The sequence below is a fragment of the Papio anubis genome, chromosome 14 (genome assembly GCF_008728515.1).
Source record: "Papio anubis isolate 15944 chromosome 14, Panubis1.0, whole genome shotgun sequence".
In the NCBI taxonomy this organism is placed as follows: domain Eukaryota; kingdom Metazoa; phylum Chordata; class Mammalia; order Primates; family Cercopithecidae; genus Papio; species Papio anubis.
Genome location: NC_044989.1, coordinates 9,752,005 through 9,776,282, shown reverse-complemented (window position 1 = coordinate 9,776,282; position 24,278 = coordinate 9,752,005). Strand labels below are relative to the sequence as shown.

General features: G+C 40.8%; 1 protein-coding gene across 4 annotated transcripts in view; it reads right to left on the bottom strand.

Moving 5' to 3' along the window:
* Positions 1–6,256: 6,256 nt before the first annotated feature.
* Positions 6,257–24,278, bottom strand: part of TAF1B (TATA-box binding protein associated factor, RNA polymerase I subunit B) — an 83,562-nt gene continuing 65,540 nt past the window's right edge. For all 4 annotated transcript variants that reach the window (XM_009183665.4, XM_021924565.2, XM_017947278.3 and 1 more), the window contains exons 12-15: positions 24,129–24,219; positions 18,585–18,655; positions 17,881–18,103; positions 6,257–6,642 (exon numbers count right to left, since the gene is read on the bottom strand). In XM_009183665.4, the coding sequence (XP_009181929.2) occupies positions 6,441–6,642; positions 17,881–18,103; positions 18,585–18,655; positions 24,129–24,219 (587 nt within the window). In that variant the 3' untranslated portion in view covers positions 6,257–6,440. The remainder of the gene's footprint in view (positions 6,643–17,880; positions 18,104–18,584; positions 18,656–24,128; positions 24,220–24,278) is intronic.

Below are 24,278 nucleotides of genomic sequence, written 5' to 3'. Positions count from 1 at the left end.
TAATAATACACAGAACTTTTACGGCAGCCATACTTTGGAAACTCTATTCAAGGTCTTGCTGAAGATTTGGGAAACCGTGCTCCTTTCTTATTTAAACAATTTGTCTTTTTGTGTGAATAGAGGGATGAATTAATACTCCTTTTTTTGTTTCTAGGTGGCTTTGCGCCAATAGACGGCAAAAGAAAAGATAACAAAGAACTAGACACTGCGGGTGAACTCCCGGCCTCCTGCTGCGAGGTGCCTGAGGACCCTGGGCTCTCCCTCCTCAGTTTGGGCTTCAGAAGGTGGCTCCACTTCTGGGTGACAGTGACAGGCAGACCTGCTGAGAGCCCAGAGAGAAATGCCACCCTACAGAGAGATAAGGTCATCAACCTGCCACCATTGGTATATTCCCCTAATAATGTCCACTGGTCCCAGGCGAGAGGCACCCACTCCTTTTCCTCTTAAGTCTAACACAGGAGTCTCAAGCTGCGAAGAAACCCACTTTTGGGAAGAGGATTAAAAACAAACAAACACACAAACAACAACACTGTGCTCCAAATGTATATAACCCTGTAGATTAATGAAATATTTGGGCCAACGTTCTGTATTCTCATAGGCAAAGACTCGCATAGTATTAAAATACTCACTGATTTTAACATTATTTTTAACTTAAAGGTTTTGTTGTAATCTGCTGTGACCAAATCTTGGACCACTATAGCTATAAATACATAGATTTATCTAGATATGTTAAATGAACAAATGTAAAATGTTCGATACAGCACAAGCGCTTAATAAGTGGGTTTCAGAGCCGTGTTTTTCCAACATGTTCTGAGGATCCAAGCTTGATACTTAAGACAATTAAAAACAAGAAATTTAACTTAGTTTCAGCACATGTATGGTGTATATATATTTGTATGGCTATGAGCTTAGGCTGGTCATAGACCTAAGACAATTGAAGCACTCTTTTCCACAGGTATGGGCTGCATTCTGTTTCACTCCCTATAAGCATTTGGTTTTGAACTACAGATATTACAGTAGTTACTAAATCTGAGACCATGTGCAATCTCACTTGGTTTTATTTCCCTTTAGGGTAGTTGCCTAAATCATAAAATTATGCTTCACTGTAGGGGTAAGAAATCTAATTTATTTATTTACTTATGAGATAGAGTCTCATTCTGTTGCCCAGGATAGAGTGCAGTGGCGAGATCTTGGCTCACTGCAACCTCCGCCTCCCGGGTTCAAGCGATTCTCCTGCCTTAGCCTCCCAAGTAGCTGGAATTACAGGCGCCTGCCACAACACCCAGCTAATTTTTGTATTTTTAGTAGAGATGGGGTTTCACCATGTTGGCCAGGCTGATCTTGAACTCCTGACCTCAAGTGATGCACCCACCTTGGCCTCTCAAAGTGCTGGGATTACAGGCGTAAGCCACCCTGTGCCCACACCTGGCCAAGGAATAATCTAATTAAAAAAAAAAAAAACATAAAATGTGTTTATGAAACAGATTCCACCCAAATCAACACATAAATCACTCTAGTGGCAAAGTACTTTATTATGTCCCCTGAAAGGAGATTAAGACTCGACTCCTCTCCCAGCCGGGGCAGCCTGGGAACTGAGTGCCTCCCTCCAGTGGCGCCGAGAGCCTCCCAGCACCATGTCCATCTCTCTTCCTCTTGGCATCCATTGTGGCACTCAGCCCACCTCTGCCTCATTTCATGATTGTGTGCTTTTGTAGTTTAGAAACAGCTGAGGCAAGCATTTATGGAGAGGCCTCAAGCAGACAACTTACAGGGTGCTCCGTGCCAGTGCAGGTGCCTGGGCAGAGGAGCTGTAGCACAGCTGCAGAGGCGGCCCTGGGGGTGGCGGGGACCTCTGCTCCCAGGAGGACGTGGAAGGCCACTGTGGGGCAGCCCTGCAGGGGATGGAGGACTTTTGGAGGACTTCCTGAGAGAGCCGTTAGGAGGGGGTCAAGGGCTGCAAGTTCCACAGTGGGGCCCTGTTGTCCCATCCAGAAGCAGCACCAGTGACTGTCCCACCTTGGAGCCTGGAGTGAACGAAGGACTTGTTAAAACAGATTGTTGGACCCACACTGCGTTTCCCGATTGGGAGTCAGGAGTAGGCCTGAGAATGTGCATTTCTAACGAGTGCCCAGGTAATGCTGATGTCGCTGGTCCAGGGACCACACTTTGAGAACCAATGTGATAAATAATCAAGAAATGTCTTTTGAATCAAATGTACTAAAATATTCACAAACCTTTCTCCACCCAAAGGATGCGAATGAAAGGGAGACATAGAGACTGTTAAAGCTATAGGCCAGTCTGCAGGTGGTGATTTTTTTTAAAAATGTGGTTTGGAATCTGGAGTCCGAGGCCTGGACCCAAATCTCGCCACAGCTTTGTGCTGGCTGAGCACCCTAGGAAGGATGGCTACTTCACAGCGCAACCCCTAGCTCCACGCCTATTATCCAAGGATGACTGACTGCATGGCCCTCAGAGCAGCGGAGACTGAATTTCGTATGGCAGGACCTCATCTGAATATATAATAGGTGCTCGATACGTGCTATTACCCTCTTCCCTTTTTGGCAGTAGACAGATAAGCTTTTTCTATGACTGATACTATGTTAGATGTGAAAACACTGATGCCTAGAGTGTAACATTTCATCACTAGCCTTCAGTGGTAATTCATAAAATTTGAAATGCATAGAAAGCCAGATTTTTCACTGACTTCTCCTCCTTATTAATCTTACTTCATATTCATGGGTGGCCCAAAAGTTTTCATAGCTTTGAACTCTCTGTCCCAATATTTTTAAGTACATGGAACTTGTTAGCAACTTCGATTTTTTATTCAAATGAAGTGCCATAACACTTCAAATAATGTCAATTCCATGACACTCATCTTCAGAAAAGATCTTTCAGTTCTAATCTTAGAAAGCAAGTTTTTAAATTATAAAAGATATGCTTCTTATATTCTCCTCCAAATCCTGCTCCTGAGCAGGGCTATTGTTGTTTCAATAGTTTGTTCCTTTTTCACTGTATGGATGTATCAACCATGTGTTTATCCATTCACCCGGTGAGGGCTGTTTGGGTTGTTTTCCTTTTTTTGGCTATTCCAAATAAAGCTGCTATGAATATCTGTATACAAGTCTTTGTGTGGAAACATGCTTTTATTTTTCTTGGGTAGATACCTAGTAGTGGAATGGCTGGATCACATGGTAGGTCTAATTTTCACTTTTAAGAAACTACCAAACCAGGCTGGGCACAGTGGCTCACATCTGTAATTCCAGCACTTTGGGAGACAGAGGCGGGAGGATTGCTTGAGGTCAGGAGTTCAAGACCAGCCTGAGCAGCATAGCGAGACCCCATCAGCATTACAAAAAAATAAACAATTAGCCAGGCATGGTGGCATGGGCCTGCAGTCCCAGCTACTCTGGAGGCTGAGGTAGGAGGATTACTTGAGCCCAGGAGGTGGAGGTTGCAGCAAGCCATAAATGCACCATTGCTCTCCAGACTGAGCGAAAAAGACCACCTCAAAAAAAAAAAAATTAATACAACTCTTAATACACAACTATAAAATGCAGAGAGTCACCAAGAAAATAAAATCACTATAGTTATCGTACCAACCAGAAATTACCACTATTGCTATACCATTCAGAAAGTTTTTTTCATGTATATATAAAGGGAAAGAGTTTTATTATTTTGTGTAAAAACTTGAACTATTTATTAATTCTTTAAATTTTTAAATCAAAATTCTACATGTGCATTTCTAATGAGCGCCCAGGTAATGCTGATGTCGCTGGTCCAGGGACCACACTTTGAGAATCAATGTGATAATCAAGAAATGTCTATTGAATCAAATTTACTAAAATATTCACAAACCTTTCTCCACCCGAAGGATGTGAATGAAGGGGAGACAGAGACTGTTAAAGCTATAGGCAGTCTGCAGGTGATTTTTTTTTTTTTTTAAATGTGGTTTGGAATCTGGAGCCTGAGACCTGGACCCAAATCTCACCACAGCTTTGTGCTGGCTGAGCACCCTGTATATAATTTAAATTATTGTATAAGTCTCACTATAAAAAGTTGCAAAAATTAGGCTGGGTGTGGTGGTTCACGCCTGTAATTCCAGCACTTTGGGAGGCTGAGGCGGGTGGATCACGAGGTCAGAAGATGGAGACCATCCTGGCTAACGCAGTGAAACCCCGTCTCTACTAAAAATTCAAAAATTAGCCAGGGGTGGTGGCAGGTGCCTGTAGTCCCAGCTACTTGGGAGGCTGAGGCAGGAGAATGGCGTGAAGCCAGGAGACAGAGCTTGCAGTGAGCTGAGATCGCGCCACTGCACTGTACGCTGGGCGACAGGGCGAGACTCCATTTAAAAAAAAAAAAAGTTGCAAAAATTAAAAAATATTAAAAGTTGTAGTCAGCCAGACGTGGTGGCTCACACCTCTAATCCCAGCACTTTGGGAGGCTGAGGCAGGAGGATCACTTGAGCCGAGAAGTTCAAGACTAGCCTAGGCAACATAGTGAGACCTCTGTCTCTACGAAAAACAAAAAATTTAGCTGGATATGGTGGCACATGCCTGTGGTCTCAGCTACTCAGGCTCAGGAGGAGCATTTGAGCCGGGGAGTCAAAGCTGCAGTGAGCCAAGGTCACACCACTGCACTCCAGCCTGGGTGACACAGCAAGACCCTGTCTCAAAAAAAAAAAAGAAAAAAGAAAAAAGAAAACCTTACAATAAGTGAAACAGGTAGAGAGTAACAAAATATATTCAATTCAAAATGAACTCTCTAACCACTGCCCACATCCCCACTACAGTGTACTCATCAGAATAGTCAGTGATACTTTTATGATATAGGTTGGATCACATCATTCTTTTGTTTAAAAATTTCGAATGGTTTCCTGTAACATTTGAGATAAAAGCCAACCATGGTAAGGTCATCCTACCCATGACCTCAGAGCAACCTCTACCATCCCATCTGCCCATCTGCTCATCTGCTCTCCTCCCCTTCAACCACACTGCTCCAGCCACTCTGGACAGCTTGCCAGTCCTTGACTGCACCCAGCATGCCCCTGCTCACAGCCTCTGCACATCTTTCCTCTGCCTGTGCTGATCTCCTCCTGGATGGGCTGCATGGCTGCTCACGCTACTGTGTTCCATGCAAGTTGCTCTCTGCTCTAATGCCACTGCCCCAGAGGATCCTCCCTCAGCCGCCCTTTATAAAATGGCCTACCTTATCATTTATCTCTTTTCTTGCTTTTTCTTCATTGTACTGAGTTCCCCAAAACATTATATATATTTTTTACTATCAGCCTCCACCCAGTTGGAACCTACGACCTTTAAAGGTGGGGGTCTCGTTCAGTGCTGTATTCCCAGTGCTTAGAACGTGTCTGGAACACAGGAGTTGCTATCTGTTGCATGCATAAATGAACTCAGAACAAGAATGCCTGATTTTCCAATGTCCTTACCAGGTTTTATACATCTTTATAATCTTTGCCAATCCAATATGTGGGAAACAGTATTTGCTTCAATTTGTATTTCTTGAGTATGAGTGAGGTAGAGTATCCTATCATGTTTTTTGGCTTGACCTTCAGAAAAATAATTTTTCATATCCCTTATTCAGTTTGCTTTTTTCCTTTTGCTTTGCAAGAGCTATTGACACATTAAAGAAATTATTCCTTTGTCCATCATATGCTGCAAAAATTGACTATGCCATTCCAAGAGCAAAACATTCATATTTGTTTTCTACTAATACTTTTATATTTTTAAATATGAAAGATTACGTTTAGATCTTTGATCCATCTGGGATTTACTCTGGGGTGTAAAGAATAAGGAAGAGATCTACTTTAAAAAATAAATTTAGCTTTAAAATACAACGAGTATACATTTCTGGATACAACTATACAATTTACTGGCCGGGCACGGTGACTCACACCTATAATCCCAGCACTTTGGGAGGCCGAGGTGGATGGATCACTAGGTCAGGAAATCAAGACCATCCTGGCTAACATGGTGAAACCCCGTCTCTACTAAAAACAAACAAAAAAATTAGCGTGGTGGCGGGCACCTGTAGTCCCAGCTACTTGGGAGGCTGAGGCAGGAGAATGGCATGAACCTGGGAAGTGGAGCTTGCAGTAAGCCAAGATCGTGTCACTGCACTCCAGCCTGGGCGACAGAGCAAGACTCTGTCTCAAAAAAAAAAAAAAAAAAATAAATAAATACAATCATATAATTTACTGTTGTTTTAACTTTCTCTTAGAATATTCATACTCTGAAAAATAAAATCAAACAAAGCTCACTTGCTTTATAATATACAATTTTCTAAGCACACTTGACATATATGTAAATATGTGTCAGAGCATATACATATATACGCAGTATTTTCCACAATTCTCTGGAATGTTATATTAAAATCTGATGTTATATCAATATTAAAATATTTTTCCAGAAAGTTTCTATTTCATTTTCTCAATGTCGTCTTGCTTTCTTGGATCTTGATTTCTTTTTTGTTACACTATATTTTTTCTCGAAAAGTTTCTTCTCAACTAAGCTCACTTCTTCATGGAGAAGGGAAGTCTTTATTCTGAGCAGGAAGGAGAAGAGATTTAGTATAAACTGATAACTCAGAGAAAAATTTGATTCTTCATAGGTTGTCACGTGTGTACAATAGCTAGAAGGGAAAAAGAAAAAAGAATTTCTCTTTAGATGGTAACCAAGAAAGGCACACACTAACCCCTGAACATCTCCCCAAATAACAAATATATATGGTTAGGCTTAAAACAGGACCCTGAGCTGGAAGGAAACCTAGAAGAATTTGGTAACTCCTTAACTGCACAAAGGAAAACATGTTCACACTGTCCACGGCCACCACACAAGGGCCACAGGTGGTGCTAGGAGCTGGTCCTTCAACTCTCTGCTCGAAGTTTCTTCACTCCAGATGTGGCACCACTCCACCTTCTTACCATGGTCAAGGCAAACAAAAGCATACAAGGAGATATTCTGAACATATTTCTAAAACAAACTAAAGAAAACAAATAATCCCCGACTTCCACCCAACATAAGACACTAGACTTTATAATGTAGCTTGCAATACTATATGTACTGTAGGAGAAGAGTTTACCAAGCAATTTCCCTTATTTTAAAATAGTAAAGCCTTCCATTCCAAAATGGCCAAATAGGAACAGCTCTGGTCTGCAGCTCCCAGCATGATCGATGCAGAAGACAGGTGATATCTGCATTTCCAACTGAGGTACCTAGTTCATCTCATTGGGACTGGTTGGACAGTGGGTGCAGCCCACAGAGGGCAAGCCGAATCAGGGTGGGGCATCGTCTCACCTGGGAAGGGATTTCCCTTTCCTAGCCAGGGGAAGCTGTGACAGACTACACCTGTAAAATAAGGACACTCCCGCCCAAATACTGCACTTTTCCAACGGTCTTACCAAACAGCACACCAGGAGATTATATCCTGAGCCTGGCTCAGCTGGTCCCTTGCCCATAGAGCCTTGCTCACTGCTCGTGCAGCAGTCTGAGATCAACCTGTGAGGCAGCAGCCTGGCAGCTGGAGGGGCGTCTGCTATTGCTGAGGCTTAAGTAGGTAAACAAAGCAGCTAGGAAGCTTGAACTGGGCAGAGCCCACCGCAGCTCAGCAAGACTTGCTGCCTCTGTAAACTCCACCTCTGGGGGCAGTGCGTAGCTGAACAAAAGACAGCAGAAACTTCTGCAGACTTAAACGTCCCTGTCCGACAGCTCTGAAGAAAGCAGTGGTTCTCCCAGCATGGCATTTGAGCTCAGGATAGACAGACTGCCTCCTCAAGTGGGTCCCTGACCCCCATGTAGCCTAACTGTGAGACACCTCCCAGCAGGGGCCAACTGACACCTCATACAGGTGGGTGCCCCTCTGGGACAAAGCTTCCAGAGGAAGGATCAGGCAGCAGTATTTGCTGTTCTGCAGCCTCCACTGGTGATACCCAGGCAAACAGGGTCTGGAGAGGACCTCCAGCAAAATCCAACAGACCTGCAGCTGAGGGACCAGACTGTTAGAAGGAAAACTAACAGAAAGGAATAGCATCAACATCAACAAAAAGGACATCCACACCAAAACCCCATCTGTAGGTCACCAACATCAAAGACCAAAGGTAGATAAAACCACAAAGACGGGGAGAAACCAGAGCAGAAAAGCTGAAAATTCTAAAAACCAGAGCACCTCCTCTCCTTCAAAGGATTGCAGCTCCTCGCCAGCAACGGAACAAAGCTGGACGGAGAATGACTTTGACGAGCTGACAGAAGTAGGCTTCAGAAGGTCGGTAATAACAAACTTCTCTGAGCTAAAGGAGGATGTTCGAACCCATCGCAAGGAAGCTAAAAACCTTGAAAAAAGATTAGACAAATGGTTAACTAGAATAAACAGTGCAGAGAAGACCTTAAAAGACCTGATGGAGCTGAAAACCACGGCACGAGAACTATGTGATGCATGCACAAGCTTCAGTAGCCGATTCTATCAAGTGGAAGAAAGAGTATCAGTGATTGAAGATCAAATTAATGAAATAAAGTGAGAAGAGAAGTTTAGAGAAAAAAAGAGTAAAAAGAAACAAACAAAGCCTCCAAGAAATATGGGACTATGTGAAAAGTCTACGTTTGATTAGTGTACCTGAAAGTGACAGGGAGAATTCAGGAAATACAGAGAACACCACTCCTTGAGAAGAGCAACTCCAAGACACATAATTGTCAGATTCACCAAGGCTGAAATGAAGGAAAAAACGTTAAGGGCAGCCAGAGAGAAAGGTCAGGTTACCCAAAAAGGGAAGCCCATCAGACTAATAGCGAATCTCTCAGCAGAAACTCTACAAGCCAGAAAAGAGTGGGGGCCAATATTCAAAATTCTTAAAGAAAAGAATTTTCAACCCAGAATTTCATATCCAGCCAAACTAAGCTTCACAAGTGAAGGAGAAATAAAATCCTTTACAGACAAGCAAATGCTGAGAGATTTTGTCACCACCAGGCCTGCCTTACAAGAACTCCTGAAGGAAGCACCAAACACGGAAAGGAACAACTGGTACCAGCCACTGCAAAAACATACCAAAATGTAAAGACCATCGATGCTAGGGAGAAACTGCATCAACTAACAGGCAAAATAACCAGCTAACATCATAATGACAGGATCAAATTCACACATAACAATATTAACCTTAAATGTAAATGGACTAAGTGCCCCAATTAAAAGACACAGACTGGCAAATTGGATAGAGTCAAGACCCATCAGTGTGCTGTATTCGGGAGACCCATCTCATGTGCAGAGACACACATAGGCTCAAATAAACGGATGGAGGAAGATCTACCAAGCAAATGAAAAGCAAAAATAGCATGGGTTGCAATCCTATTCTCTGTTAAAACAGGCTTTAAAACAACAAAGACCAAGAGAGACAAAGAAGGCCATTACATAACGGTAAAGGGATAGATTCAACAAGAAGAGCTAACTATCCTAAATATATATGCACCCAATACAGGAGCACCCAGATTTATAAAGCAAGTCCTTAGAGACCTGCAAAGAGACTTAGACTCCCATACAGTAATAATGGGAGACTTTAACACTCCACTGTCAATATTAGACAGATCAACGAGACAGAAAGTTAACAAGGATATCCAGGACTTGAACTCAGCTCTGCACCAAGTGGACCTAATAGACATCTACAGAACTCTCCACCGCAAATCAACAGAACATACATTCTTCTCAGCACCACATTGCACTTACTCCAAAATTGACCACATAGTTGGAAGTAAAGCACTCCTCAGCAAATGTAAAAGAACAGAAATCACAACAAACTGTCTCTCAGACCACAGTGCAATCAAATTAGAACTCAGGATTAAGAAACTCACTCAAAACCGCACAACTACTTGGAAATTGAACAACCTGCTCCTGAGTTATTACTGGGTAAATAACGAAATGAAGGCAGAAATAAAGATGTTCTTTAAAACCAATGAGAACAAAGACACAACGTACCAGAATCTCTGGGACACATTTAAAGCAGTGTGTAGAGGGAAATTTATAGCACTAAATGCCCACAAGAGGAAGCAGGAGAGATCTAAAATTGACACCCTAACATCACAATTAAAAGAACTACAGAAGCACGAGAAAACACATTCAAAAGCTGGCAGAAGATAACTAAGATCAGAGCAGAACTGAAGGAGATAGAGACACAAAAACCAAAACACCCTTAAAAAAAAAAAATCAATGAATCCAGGAGCTGGTTTTTTGAAAAGATCACCAAAATTGATAGACCACTAGCAAGACTAATAAATAAGAAAAGAGAAAAGAATAAAACAGATGCAATGATAAAGGGGTATCACCACCTATTCCACAGAAATACAAACTACCATCAGAGAATAATATAAACATCTTTATGCAGATAAACTAGAACATCTAGAAGAAATGGATAAATTCCCAGACACATACACCCTTCCAAGACTAAACCAGGAAGAAGTTGAATCTCTGAATAGACCAATAACAGGCTCTGAAACTGAGGCAATAATTAATAGGCTACCAACCAAAAACAGTCCAGGACCAGATGGATTCACAGCTGAATTCTACCAGAGGTACAAAGAGGAGCTGGTACCATTCCTTCTGAAACTATTCCAATCAATAGAAAAAAGAGGGAATCCTTCCTAACTCATTTTATGAGGCCAGCATCATCATGATACCAAAGCCTGGCAGAGACACAACAACAAAAAAGAGAATTTTAGATCAATATCCTTGATTAACATCGATGCAAAAATCCTCAATAAAATACTGGAAAACTGAATCCAGCAGCACATCAAAAAGCTTATCTGCCGCGTTCAAGTTGGCTTCATGCCTGGGATGCAAGGCTGGTTCAACATACGCAAATCAATAAACGTAATCCATCACATAAACAGAACCAACGACAAAACCATATGATTATCTCAACAGATGCGGAAAAGGCCTTCAACAAAATTCAACAGCTCTTCATGCAAAAAACTCTCAGTAAACTAGGTACTGATGGAATGTATCTCAAAACAGTAAGAGCTATTTATGAGAAACCCACAGCCAATATAATATTGAATGGACAAAAACTGGAAGCATTCCCTTTGAAAACTGGCACAAGACAGGGATGCCCTCTCTCACCACTCCTATTCAACATAGTGTTGGAAGTTCTGGCCAGGGCAATCAGGCAAGAGAAAGCAATAAAAGGTATTCAATTAGGAAAAGAGGAAGTCATATTGTCCCTGTTTGCAGATGACATGATTGTATACTCAGAAAACCCCATCGTCTCAGCCCAAAATCTCCTTAAGCTGATAAGCAACTTCAGCAAAGTCTCAGGATACAAAATCAATGGGCAAAAATCACAAGCATTCCTATACACCAATAACATACAAACAGCCAAATAATGAGTGAACTCCCATTCACAACTGCTACAAAAAGAATAAAATACCTAGAAATCCAACTTACAAGGGATGTGAAGGATGTGAAGGACCTCTTCAAGGAGAACTACAAACCACTGCTCAACGAAATAAAAGAGGACACAAACAAACAGAAGAACATTCCACACTCATGGATAGGAAGAATCAGTATCGTGAAAATGGCCATACTGCTTAAGGTAATTTATAGATTCAATGCCATCCCCATCAAGCTACCAATGATTTTCTTCACAGAATTGGAAAAAACTGAAATTCATATGGAATCAAAAAAGAGCCTGCAGTGCCAAAACAATCCTAAGCAAAAAGAACAAAGCTGGGGGCATTATGCTACCTGACTTCAAACTATACTATAAGGCTACAATAACCAAAACAACATGGTACTGGTGCCAAAACAGAGATATAGACCAATGGAACAGAACAGAGGCCTCAGAAATAATACCACACATCTACAACCATCTCATCTTTGACAAAACTGACAAAAACAAGAAATGGGGAAAAGATTCCCTATTTAATAAACGGTGCTGGGAAAACTGGCTAGCCATATGTAGAAAGCTGAAACTGGATTCCTTGCTTACACCTTACACAAAAATTATTTCAAGATGGGTTAAAAACTTAAATGTTAGACCTAAAACCATAAAAACCCTAGAAGAAAACCTAGGCAATACCATTCAGGACATAGGCACGGGCAAGGACTTCATGTCTAAAACACCAAAAGCAATGGCAACAAAAGCCAATAGACAAATGGGATCTAATTAAACTAAAGGGCTTCTACACAGCAAAAGAAACTACCATCAGAATGAACAACCTGCATAATGGGAGAAACTGTTTTCAATCTACCCATCTGACAAAGTGCTAATATCTGGAATCTACAAAGAACTTAAACAAATTTACAAGAAAAAAAACAAACAACCCCATCAAAAAGTGAGCAAATGATATGAACAGACACTTCTCAAAAGAAGACATTTATGCAGCCAACAGACACAAGAAACTCACTGGTCATCAGAGAAATGCAAATCAAAACCACAATGAGATACCATCTCACACCAGCTAGAATGGCGATCATTAAAGTCAGGAAACAACAGATGCTGGAGAGGATGTGGAGAAACAGGAACGCTTTTACACTGTTGGTGGGAGTGTAAACTAGTTCAACCATTGTGGAAAACAATGTGGCAATTCCTCAAGGATCTAGAACTAGAAATACCATTTGAGCTAGTGATCCCATTACTGGGAATATACCCAAAGGATTATAAATCATGCTACTATAAAGACACATGCACACATATGTTTGCTGCGGCACTATTCACAATAGCAAAAACTTGGAACCAACCCAAATGTCCTCCAATGTTAGACTGGATTAAGAAAATGTGGCACATATACACCATGGAATACTATGCAGCCATAAAAAAGGATGAGTTCATGTCCTTTGTAGGGACATGGATGAAGCTGAAACAGCAAACTACCACAAGGACAGAAAACCATACACCACATGTTCTCACTCATAAGCGGGAATTGAACAATGAGAACACATGGACACAGGGCGGGGAACATCACACACTAGGGCCTGTCATGGGGTGGGGCGCAGAGGGAGGGATAACATTAGGAGAAATACCTAATGTAAATGACCAGTTGATGGGTGCAGCAAACCAACATGGCACACGGATACCTATGTAACAAACCTGTACGTTGTGCACATGTACCCTAAAACTTAAAGTATTAAAAAAAAAAAAAAAAGTTAAACCTGAATCTGATCAAATCTCTAACTAATGCTAATTGCCAATCTCTTTTTTTTTTTGAGACAGAGTCTCACCCTGCTGACTGCAACCTCTGCCTTCCGGATTCAAGCGATTCTCCTGCCTCAGCCTCCCAAGTACCTGGGACTATAGACATGCACCACCATGCCTGGCTAATTTTTGTATTTTTAGTAGAAACGGGGTTTCACCATGTTGGCCAGTCTGGTCTCGAACTCCTGACCTCAGGTGATCTACCCACCTTGGCCTCCCAAAGTGTTGAGATTACAGGCATGAACCACTGCACCCGGCCATAACTGCCAATCTCAAACTCTAACTACACCAACATATAGGCTATCCAGGGACAGAGGAAGAGGTTAAATGGCATCACATGGCACTGTCTATATGCAAAATTCGGACTATGAGAAATTGTATGGGACACATGACCAGGATTACTCAATAAGTACATTGTAAGAAGAAAAAAGAGAGATAAAGAGGGGGGTTCTGAAGAATTGAAACACTTACAAGCCATGTCAACCACTTGCAATATATGGGCCTGGTTTGGATTCTGAGTTAAACTCATTTAAAAAATTATATGACAATTAGGAAAATCTAACCACTGACTGCATGTTGGATAATATTAAGAAATTACTATTAATTTTTTATATCTGATTAATGGTATTACGGTTTTACTTTAAAAAATATGATGTTTGAGATCTGCTTCCAAATAATGGGGGGTAGAGGGGTAGAGTAAGCTGGAGCCTGGGTGAAGCAAGTCTTGCCATGTCACAGTTGCTGAGGTTGGGTGACAGAGACAGGGGGGTTCTTTATACTACTCTACTTCTGAGTATACCAGAAATTCCCCATTATCAACTTTAAAAAGCAAGTAAAGAAATAACATATAGAAGCTATAAACATTGAGATATTATGACTTACATAACATATATGGCCCTAAATTCCTTAATGTCTGTGTTTGCACTGCAAAACTCTGCCACTTGTCTAGGAACAGTGGCTCATGCCTGTAATCCCAGCACTTTGGAAGGCCAAGGTGGGCAGATCACAAGATCAGGAGTTTGAGACCAGTCTGACCAACATGATGAAACCCGTCTCTACTAAAAATACAAAAATTAGCCAGGGTGGTAGCGCATGTCTGTAGTAGCAGGCAGTTGGGAGGCTGAGGCACAAGAATTGTTTGAACCGGGGAGGCTGCAGTGAGCCAAGACTGTGTCACTGCACTCCAGCATGGGTGACAGAACAAGCTTCTGTCTCAAAAAAACAAACACCCCAAAACAAAAAACCCCAAAACCAATCAACCAACCAAACAAAACCCTCTGCCACCCATCAGCTGTGACTATGGATAACTACTCTTGGTTCTCTCATCTGTAAAACAGGAAAAAAATAACAGTACTTACACTTTTTTTTTTTTTTTTTTTTTTTGAGACGGAGTCTCACTCTGTCACCCAGGCTGGAGTGCAGTGGCACAATCTCGGCTCACTGCAAGCTCTGCCTCCTGGGTTCACGCCATTCTCCTGCTTCAGCCTCCCGAGTAGCTGGGACTACAGGCGCCCGCTACTATGCCCGGCTAATATTTTGCATTTTTAGTAGAGACGGGGTTTCACCATGTTAGCCATGATGGTCTCGATCTCCTGACCTCGTAATCTGCCTGCCTCGGCTTTCCAAAGTGCTGGGATTACAGGTGTGAGCCACTGCGCCCGGCCAACAGTACTTACACTTGACAGAGTAGACAAGATTAAATAAGAATGTATATTAAACACTTAACCCAATTCTTGGCACACAGCAAGGGCTCAAAAATGTTCACTTCCTCTACAGTCCTTTAATTTTTTTTGTATTTACTCAGAATCTTAAGGCTATTTTAATACTATACAGTAAACCAAATGCTTTATTACTAGTAGGAAATATAAAGGCCTCAAATGTTTGTTCATTGATTGGTTTAATAAAGATAAAAAATAAGCCATTTACAGTAATTCTCACAAAAATGTTGGCCTCTTGTTTTTATATATATATATATATTTTTTTTTTTTCGAGATGGAGTCTCACTCTGTCACCCAGGCTGGAGTGCAGTGGTGAGATCTCAGCTCACTGCAACTTCCATCTCCCAGGTTCAAGCGATTCTTATGCCTCAGTCTCCCAAGTAGCTGGGATTACAGGCATGCCCCTCCATACCTGGCTGATTTTTGTATTTTTAGTAGAGATGGTGATTCACCATGTTGGCCAGGCTGGTCTTGAATTCCGATCCACCTGCATTGGCCTCTCAAAGTGCTGGGATTACAGGCATGAGCCACCCACCACACCCGGCTTAGAGATATATATTTTTAAGAGACAGGGTCTTACTATGCCCAGGCTGGAGTGCAGTGGCTACACACAGTCACAATCATTGCACATCACAGCCTCAAACTCCTGGCCTCAAGTGATTCTCCCACCTCAGCCTTTCAAGTCGCCAGGACTACAGATATGTGCCACCACACCTGCCTAAGCTAAGCATATGACATATTTGAGTACTTTTTTTTTGAGACTAAGTCTCGCTCTGTCACCAGGCTGGAGTGCAGTGGTGCAGTCTCGGCCCACGGCAACCTCCAACTCCCGAGTTCAAGTGATTACCCTGCCTCAGCCTTCTGAGTAGCTGGGACTACAGGCATGCACCACCACGCCCGGCTAATTTTTTGTATTTTAGTAGAGACGGGGTTTCACCATGTTGGCCAGGATGGTCTCAATCTCCTGACTTCGTGATCCGCCTGCCTCAGCCTCCCAAAGCGCCGGGATTACAGATATGAGCCACCCTGCCCGGCCTGAGTACTGTTTTTTCACTATAGTTTAAAAAAATAGTTAAAAATAATATTTTACAAATTCAAATCAAATTTTTGTGGGGCAGCCAAAGCACCTCCATTTCCTGTGGAATACAACTAAAGACCACTGCTCTGCCTCATCTATGGAACTCCCAGGGAGGTCATGGCCACCTACAAGAAGTCAGGTCTTCTGACCCAGCCAACTATTATAACAACTGGGAATAGAAAGGGCATTTCAATTCATTGAAATTGTTAACTCTGCCTCAGCTAGGAAGAATCAACAGCCTCCCATACCTGAAGTACTCTTGTGGCCTTTCTCTGCTTAGTTCCCAAGCTCTGAGTGTTTTCACAATTTTACAGCAAACGTTTTGTTTCTTCTGAACTCTCAGAAATGAGTCCTTCTGCCTAACGAAATTCTCTACATAGCTAAATATCTGCTCTCAAAAGCATCGCTTTTCATTGTAACCATTTTTGATGGTTGTCTTAGAGCATATTCAGCATATTTTAGCCTTTACAGTCGCCTGTTTTTATTGTAGAAACAGTAGAAAACATGCTATTAAAACCCACCACGAAGGCACACAGCGTCTTGGGACATGCGCTGTGCTGAAGCAGGGATGTGGTCCCCTTATTTAGTGGCACGGAGCCATGAACTTCAGGCTCTGCGACTGGAGCTCTGTCTGCTTTGGATTATGATGCTGGCTCCCCTATCGTTGTCAAAGGGTGTCATTTATGTTTACCGTCAAGATGTCTATCAGCAGAGTGCTTCTCGGACCTCTGGTTTTGTTTCTTTGATGATGAGGGGTTTGGAAATCAGACAACTCAGCCTAAGGGCAGAGTCAGGGGCTCTGAGCAAGGGGCTAAGGGGCTCTCTGAGGAAAGAGGCTGAGTTTTAGTTACGGTCTCTGTGGCATTTTTACTGCCCAGCTGAAGCCTTTTTTGCTTGCTCTGCAGTTCTAGGCTCTGGTCTAGAACAGGATAGGTTGACAGATAAGTTTGGTGTCTAAAGTCATGGTATCACTGAAACTTCATACAATCAGAATTTAGTTTTATACTTCATGCAGAGAAAAAAACTCAGCATTTTCATCACTGACTATACTAAGCTCTATGTATCACTCACTGCGTTATACTGCAGTATTAAATCTGAGATCATCCACAATCCACCCTCATGCCCTGTGAAAAAGCACAAAGGTACGGATCACGACATAAGCTGCCATGGATGCAGAACCTGAATCTAAATATGAGGAACCATCACAACCATACTCAGAAACATTGTATAACACCACTGACATTTCTGAAAAATACAGGTCAATGTCATGTATAACACCACTGACATTTCTGAAAAATACAGGTCAATGTCATGAAAGACAAAGAAAGGCTGAGGGACAATCTGATTAAAGGAGACTGAAGAGATAAAATCAATCAATGCTATACCTACTCCTGAACTTGATCCTGCTATAAAAGGACACTGGGGGTCTAATGAGAAAACTGGAATATGGACTGTGGGTGAGATAAAAGTATCGTATCAATATTAAGTTTCCTGAGTTTGATAACTGTACGGTGGTCACTTAAGAGAATATCCTTATTTTTAGGAAATACTTAAGGAAGTATTAAGAGGCAGAAAGACATGAAAAAGGTAACTGACTCAGAGAAGTGACATGTACTAAAAAATACAGCGCATTCTCCTGATCAGCAGTTACAGCCACTTCTATTGCCTGCCTGCCGCACTGCAGGTTAATTTAGCTAGAGGCAACAGTTGTGCTAATTGCCTTGTATCCTCTTTCTTGATTTTTACCAGCTTTCCTAGAACTCTTACACAAGACTCAATGTATAATTCTGATTTTCGTTTCTTTAAGCTCACCAGCTTCTAATTCCAACAGAAAACCTATCTGGCTCTTATATAGGCAACTGCTTCAGTTATATGTGACTTTTTCTAAAAGCATTGATTACCATCTGCAGAATTTCTGTGTACTAAGCCAATATAATGAATTCTTAGTTAGCAGTGATTGGCCTTTCTCTTTCAGGACTCCCTGAAGGCTGTGTCCATGGAAACATGTTCTATCAGTGTCTTCTTCAGTCCAGTTGAACTGAAAACTTGAAGGGCTTTTTTTTCCAGCAGTTGCTGTTGAATCAACCAGTGTGCTAAATTGTTTCTGCAGATTCACCACCATTTCTGGAAATGGAGAAAAAAAGGAAACAAAATAACAAGTTATATTAAATCACAAATAAAGCCTGGAATTTACTTGATAAGAATGTACCAATATTGGTTCCTTAGTTTTGGCAAATGTACCACCGTAATGTAACAGGATAACTTTAAGAGAAAATGAAACTGGATGAGGTGCATGTGGAAAACTACTTCAAAAAGAATGTACAATCCAAAAAGAATTCTATAAGCAAAGAATTCCCAAAATCAGAACGATTTAGGATTTTAGATTTTGGCAGGAACTGAGGCTCTGTTTTGAAGAACGGCATGTTCCTGAAGTAGATTCCTGCAGAGATTGCTTGCAGAGCATGATGCTCCTTTGGATGTATACGTGCCCCGGAACATTTGTTTAAAAAAAGTAAAAAACTTAAGCATTCAACATTTCAAGTCCAGATATTTAATTTTTCTACAATTGTGTTGCTACTTGGTATTAAGACAAAACTGGACTCACCTCTTTTTTTATATGCTACTGGTTTGTCGACAAACGAGTAGTAGAGTGGCTTTTCACTTTTCCACAGGTACCTGTACATGGTAAAGAAACAGCTGGAGCAGGATGGAGATGAAACGGACATAAACACATTGTCTGAAGCACTATCTGAGATTTCCGATATTTCGTTACAGTTCTGGCTTAGAATGGCTTATTGGCACATGTCTATATTGTCTATTGAACTTCGGCCCTAGAAGGAAGCACTGACCGAGAGCCCAGGCCAAGAGAATGGTGTGCTCCTCTCAAAAGCTGTCCAGATGCCGTGACATCTTGAAGAAGCTATTAATTATACAAAAAACATAGAAACAGTTTCCTTCACCATAAATTTCCCTTGCTGCTCATTCTCATAAAGTGAAGCCACCTCAAAACAACTGTTCCTCATTGCCTTTGCCCCAATGCCTTTTTGCTGAGAGTTGTTAGTAGTACTTCTGAATAACTTACACAGAGTGAACAGTAAATGCATCTCTCTGGCACCTGATGCCAGGAAATCTATTCTACTCCTGGCGTAAAGGAGAGGAAGAGACTGGATTCCAGGATGACACAGTCCCAACAGTCCCTGTTCTGACTCAGCCTATTCTTGCCAAGGGAAGGGCAGCCAGGGAGATCCCCATGTAAAATGGGGATCCTGGATTGCTCTGGCTCTTGGGGTTCCCTCCAGGACAAACACTAAGAGCCACCTAAGGTTCCTACAGATTAGGGTGATCAGTTCTAGACTCCAAAAGGAAGTGACATGTTCTATTTCTGGTTCTAGTGGTTGTTGCTAAACTTTGCCAAGGAGACACTGCAGCTCCGCAACAAAGATAACACTGTTCATTCTTAGTCTCATTTTCATTATTTCTGTGTTCCCTAGTGCAGAGGACTTTCATAACTTACAATAATAAAAAAAAAAATCCACCTTCTTCTTGATCCCAGGCCATTTTCTTATTTTGAAAGACACTGTGGCAACAAGAAAGAGTACTGAATCAGAAGACCTGGCCCACCACTTTCTAGTGGTAGAGCTAGCATAATTTGAACGACAAATTATGGAGGCTCTCAAAGGCAGAGACTGTCTCAGCCATCCTTATGCCCCTAGTGTTGTCAGGGAATGGTAGATAGTAGGAACTCATTTAAACATTTGTTGAAGAATAACTGGATGAATAAATGAACAAAGAAATGAATTTAGCATCTCTAAACTCATCCTCTACTTTCACAGGGTTATTCTGAGGAATAAGATAATGTATATATGGGTTCTTTAAATCCTATACAATAATTAGAATTATTATTTAGTACTTGACAAAGTGGCTGGCTAGCAGATACTCAAGAAATATCTGTGAACTTTCCAGAAAAAAAGATTAAAAATAGGAAGCCAGAAATACAAATATTTTAAACATCTGTAGTATCTGTAATAATTTCTCACCATTTATTTTTAATACTAGGAAGTAATACGTATATAAAAGTACACATTTTTAACAATATTTTAGTAATATCATTTAGCAAATAATCATTTTAACCAATTTAAGAACTGATTTTTTTCAAGAATTTTTAAAAATACTTGATCAAGTCAGTAAAATCATGACTATATATAAAACAGATGTTGACTTTTTATTTTGAATTTCTGCAATGATATTAAATGTTAAGAACAGAAAGGAGTTGGGTGCGGTGGTTCACGCCAGTAATCCCAGCACTTTGGCAGGCTGAGGCGGGAGGATCGCCTGAGGTTGGGAGTTTGAGACCAGCCTGTCCAACATGGAGAAACCCCGTCTCTTTAGTAAATACAAAATTAGCCGGGCGTGGTGGCGCATGCCTGTAATCTCAGCTACTTGGGAGGCTGAGGCAGAAGAATCGCTTGAACCCGGGAGGCGGAGGTTGCGGTGAGCTGAGATCGTGTCATTGCACTCCAGACTGGGCAACAAGAGTAAGAGTGAAACTCCGTCTCACAAAAAAAAAAAAAAAAAAAGAACAGAAAGGTAATTTTTCTAATCATTAGGTAGCAGTAGAGATGTAATTAACGTTATACAGGAGATGGTTTCCTGAAAATTATGTGAAATTAAACTTTAGTGAACCACATCACATTTAAAATATATCAGAGAGTTTGTCATTTAACGTTATGGTAAATGAGTCAGCGATTCTTTAAAATATATTTTTTGCTATTAATTTTCTTAAATAATAAAATCTCAAAGGATAAAGAATTTCCCTAAACAGTCTAATCCCAATCCCTGGGCACACTCACTGCTAAACATTCCTTGTGAATACCTAATCTAAATAGAAGTTTCTCATGTGTTTACAGTAAATGCCTATACAAGTGGCAATCATGCCGTGAATCAAGAGAGCAGTATTATGTCCTTGGGGGGCATGCTCCAAGAATGGGAAGGGTGATCTAAAATAAAACTACGCTAAGTGTTTAGAGACCTGAAATGAAAGCTTCTTCCAAAATTGACTTTACCTTGCCTGCCTTTTCTCATTACATAAAACTACAAAAGGAGACACACCACAGACCATGTTTTCCAGCTAGATGTTATCCATATACTTCTCTCGTCTGTCTGCATGTCATGTTTCCTCATTTTTAAAAATTAAGGTATAATTTACATTCAGTAAAATTTACTCTTTTCAGTGTAGTTCTGCTAGCATTGACAAACACATACAGTTGCACGTGTGTATTCACTACAATTACTATGCAGAACAATTCCATCACTCCAAAATACCTCCCACATCCCTTGACAGTCAATCCTTGATCTCAGGCAACTACTAGTCTGTTTTTCTGTCCCTATACTTTAGCCTTTTCCAGAATGTTATATAAATGGAATCAGCATAAGTAACCTTTTGAGTCTTTCACGTAGCATAATGCATTTAAGATTCACTCATATTGCTGGATGCATCAGAAGTCTGTACTGCTAAATGGTATTCCACTGTATGGATAGAACACAGTTTATCCAGTCACCAGTTGAAGAACACGTGGTTTGTTGCCAGTTTTTGGCAATTATGAACGAAACCATTAGAAACATTCCTACGCAGATTTTTGTGTGAGCTTGTTTTCATTTCACTAGGGTAAATATCTAGGAGTGAAAAACACTGGATAACATAATAAATGTATGTTTAACTCTGAGAAACTGCCAACTTTTCAAAATAGCTGTATCATTTTGAATTCCTACACTTGGAATGATCAGTTTTTGTTTTTGTTTTGTTTTGAACCATTCTAATTGGTATATAATGATATGTCATTGTCATTTTAATTTGCATTTCCCTATTAATGATGTTAAACATCTTTTCACATGTCATCTTGATATCATCTTTGGTAAAACGTCTTTTCAAATATTTTGCCCATTTAAAAAAATGGAGTTTTTTTCTTATTGCCTAATAATTCTTTACATACTCTAGATACAAATATTTTATCAGATATGTGATTTACATTTAATTTCTCCTAGTCTGTAGCTTCTTATTCTTTTAAGTGTCTTTTGTGGAGCAGAGGTTCTTACTTCTGATGAAGTCCAATTTACCAAATTTTTTTCTTTTATAGATCATGCTTTTAGTGTCACATCTAAGAAATTTCTGCCTAATCCAAAAGGTAAGGCAAAAATTAGCAGGTGCATGCAAATTAAAACCACAATGAGATATCACTATACACCAATTAGGGCATAGAGATTTTCTGCACAGGCTTAATTTTTCTCCATGTTCTCAACGTCTTCTGTAACAGCTAGAAGTCATCAAAGCAGCCTCTTATGCTGTTTTAGGCTTTCAACTATTGTTTATTAGTGTTTTTCATAATGTCATGCATAGGAACCCATGCTTAGATATAGAAAATGTTTTAATAATTTTCATCTGACAATATGAATGATAATATTCAGAGAAACAGAGAAAAATTGGAAATTTATGTCAACATGGGGGTGGGGAAGTGTGAAACCGACAGGTGACCATTATGCACCAGAGCTCTGTGCCTGAGCAGCAGTTGGTAGTGCTTCGCATATTACTCAGCAGTAACTCACACTGCACGTGGGTGTCAGCCCTCAGCACATACTCTAGGAGGAAGGACCTTGGAAAGGGGTCCCCTCGACAGCCTCCACCGTGGGGCCTGGTACCTCCCTGGAAAGTGCCATTTTATAACCAGACTTACTTTCTTTGGCCGATAAATTATTCCCTAAAGTAGCTAAAAGCCAGGAAGTCTTAAATGTGCAACTGATATAACACTGTAATAATGAACTGGGCCTCCAAGAGCTATGTTTTGAAGTGTAGGCTGGTGTCTGGCTTCGGGTAAGGAAAGCCCTGTCACCACTGAGACACCAGGGTGGAATGGCCCCTAAACACCCAGTCCTCAGGATCTGTCAGGACTAACCCCAGCTAGCACCGCAGAAAGGAAGGCCGATTCTCCAGAATGACCTAAGACACATAACAAACTCTCATTCCTGCTGCTATTCTTGTGCCCACTGAGAGCCACTGACTGAAGAGCCACTCCTCTGATGAGGAGGAGGGGGCCCGGTTTCCTGGAAATCCATGGGCTGTTGGGATAAATTCACCTCCACCCCTCTTCTTCATTGTGCATCGATCCTGCCTACTAACAGGGAACCTGTCACACTTCCCTGCTTTGGAAAGGATCATCTCCACAGTGCCTTTTCCATTCCAAGAGTCTGTTGTTCTATTTAAAAGCCCTCTGAAATTCAGAGGAAAAATAATCTAGTTCTACTCTCATCCTGGAAAATTGAGTCTTAATTACGGTATATAAGTGGGCATTATTATGTTTTTTTAACTGATGAAGAAATAGGAGCTGAACGAATTCTCATTTCAACTAATTTGGGGAACCTTGATTTTTCTCAAAGGATATAAAATTACTGAGTCGAATTAGTATTACTGTAAATTTACATTAAATACAGAGATGTTACCTTTTTCTTCAAAGCCTCATAGAGACTCAGACTCAACAAAAGGTTAAGTAACGCCCATGGGCACACAGCTAGCTTGTAATGCAGACAGGATTCAAACCTAGCACTGCTTATGCTCTCTCTACTCTACCACAACGAGCCCACATCAGAATGACAGTTCAAAGAAAGGCAGTGACACTGGCTGAATCAAATGGACTTGCTGTCTGCTTTGTTTTAACTTTCACAGGGGTCTTTATTTTGGGGGAACATTCCAATTACACGTGTTGCAAGGTAACATTTGTAATCTTTTTAATATTGGGAAGCATAGACGAGAAATGACTAAATATTTGAGAAAGGGGAAGAGGGAGGAGTATTAGAAATATAGGCAAGTCTCACGTAAATTACAAAAAGTTAAATTATAAAAAGTATACTGTGGTATCCTGCATTGGATCATGGAACAGAAAGAGGACATTAATAAAAACACTGGTGAAATTCACATCAAATCTAAAGTTTGGTTAATAGTAATATAAAAAAGAGAAAAGTTAAGAGCGTAGGGCTAATATTTCCAGAAAAAAAAGTCACAATGCAGATCAGTGTATACTGATGAAGCTTCAGCTTTCAAATGTAAAGTAACAGACACAGAAGTAAAGCAGGTGCATCTAAACCAGGAAAGAGAACATACTTGGCCCTTGCTTCTTCCCACTTTTGTTTTTTCTCATCAAAAGCTTTCTTCATAATTTGGTACCACTTTCTGAAATCAAACCATGGTTTATCTGAAAGAAATAAAATCCAAGATTATTAACCAAATAAATCACACTATAATATACACTGT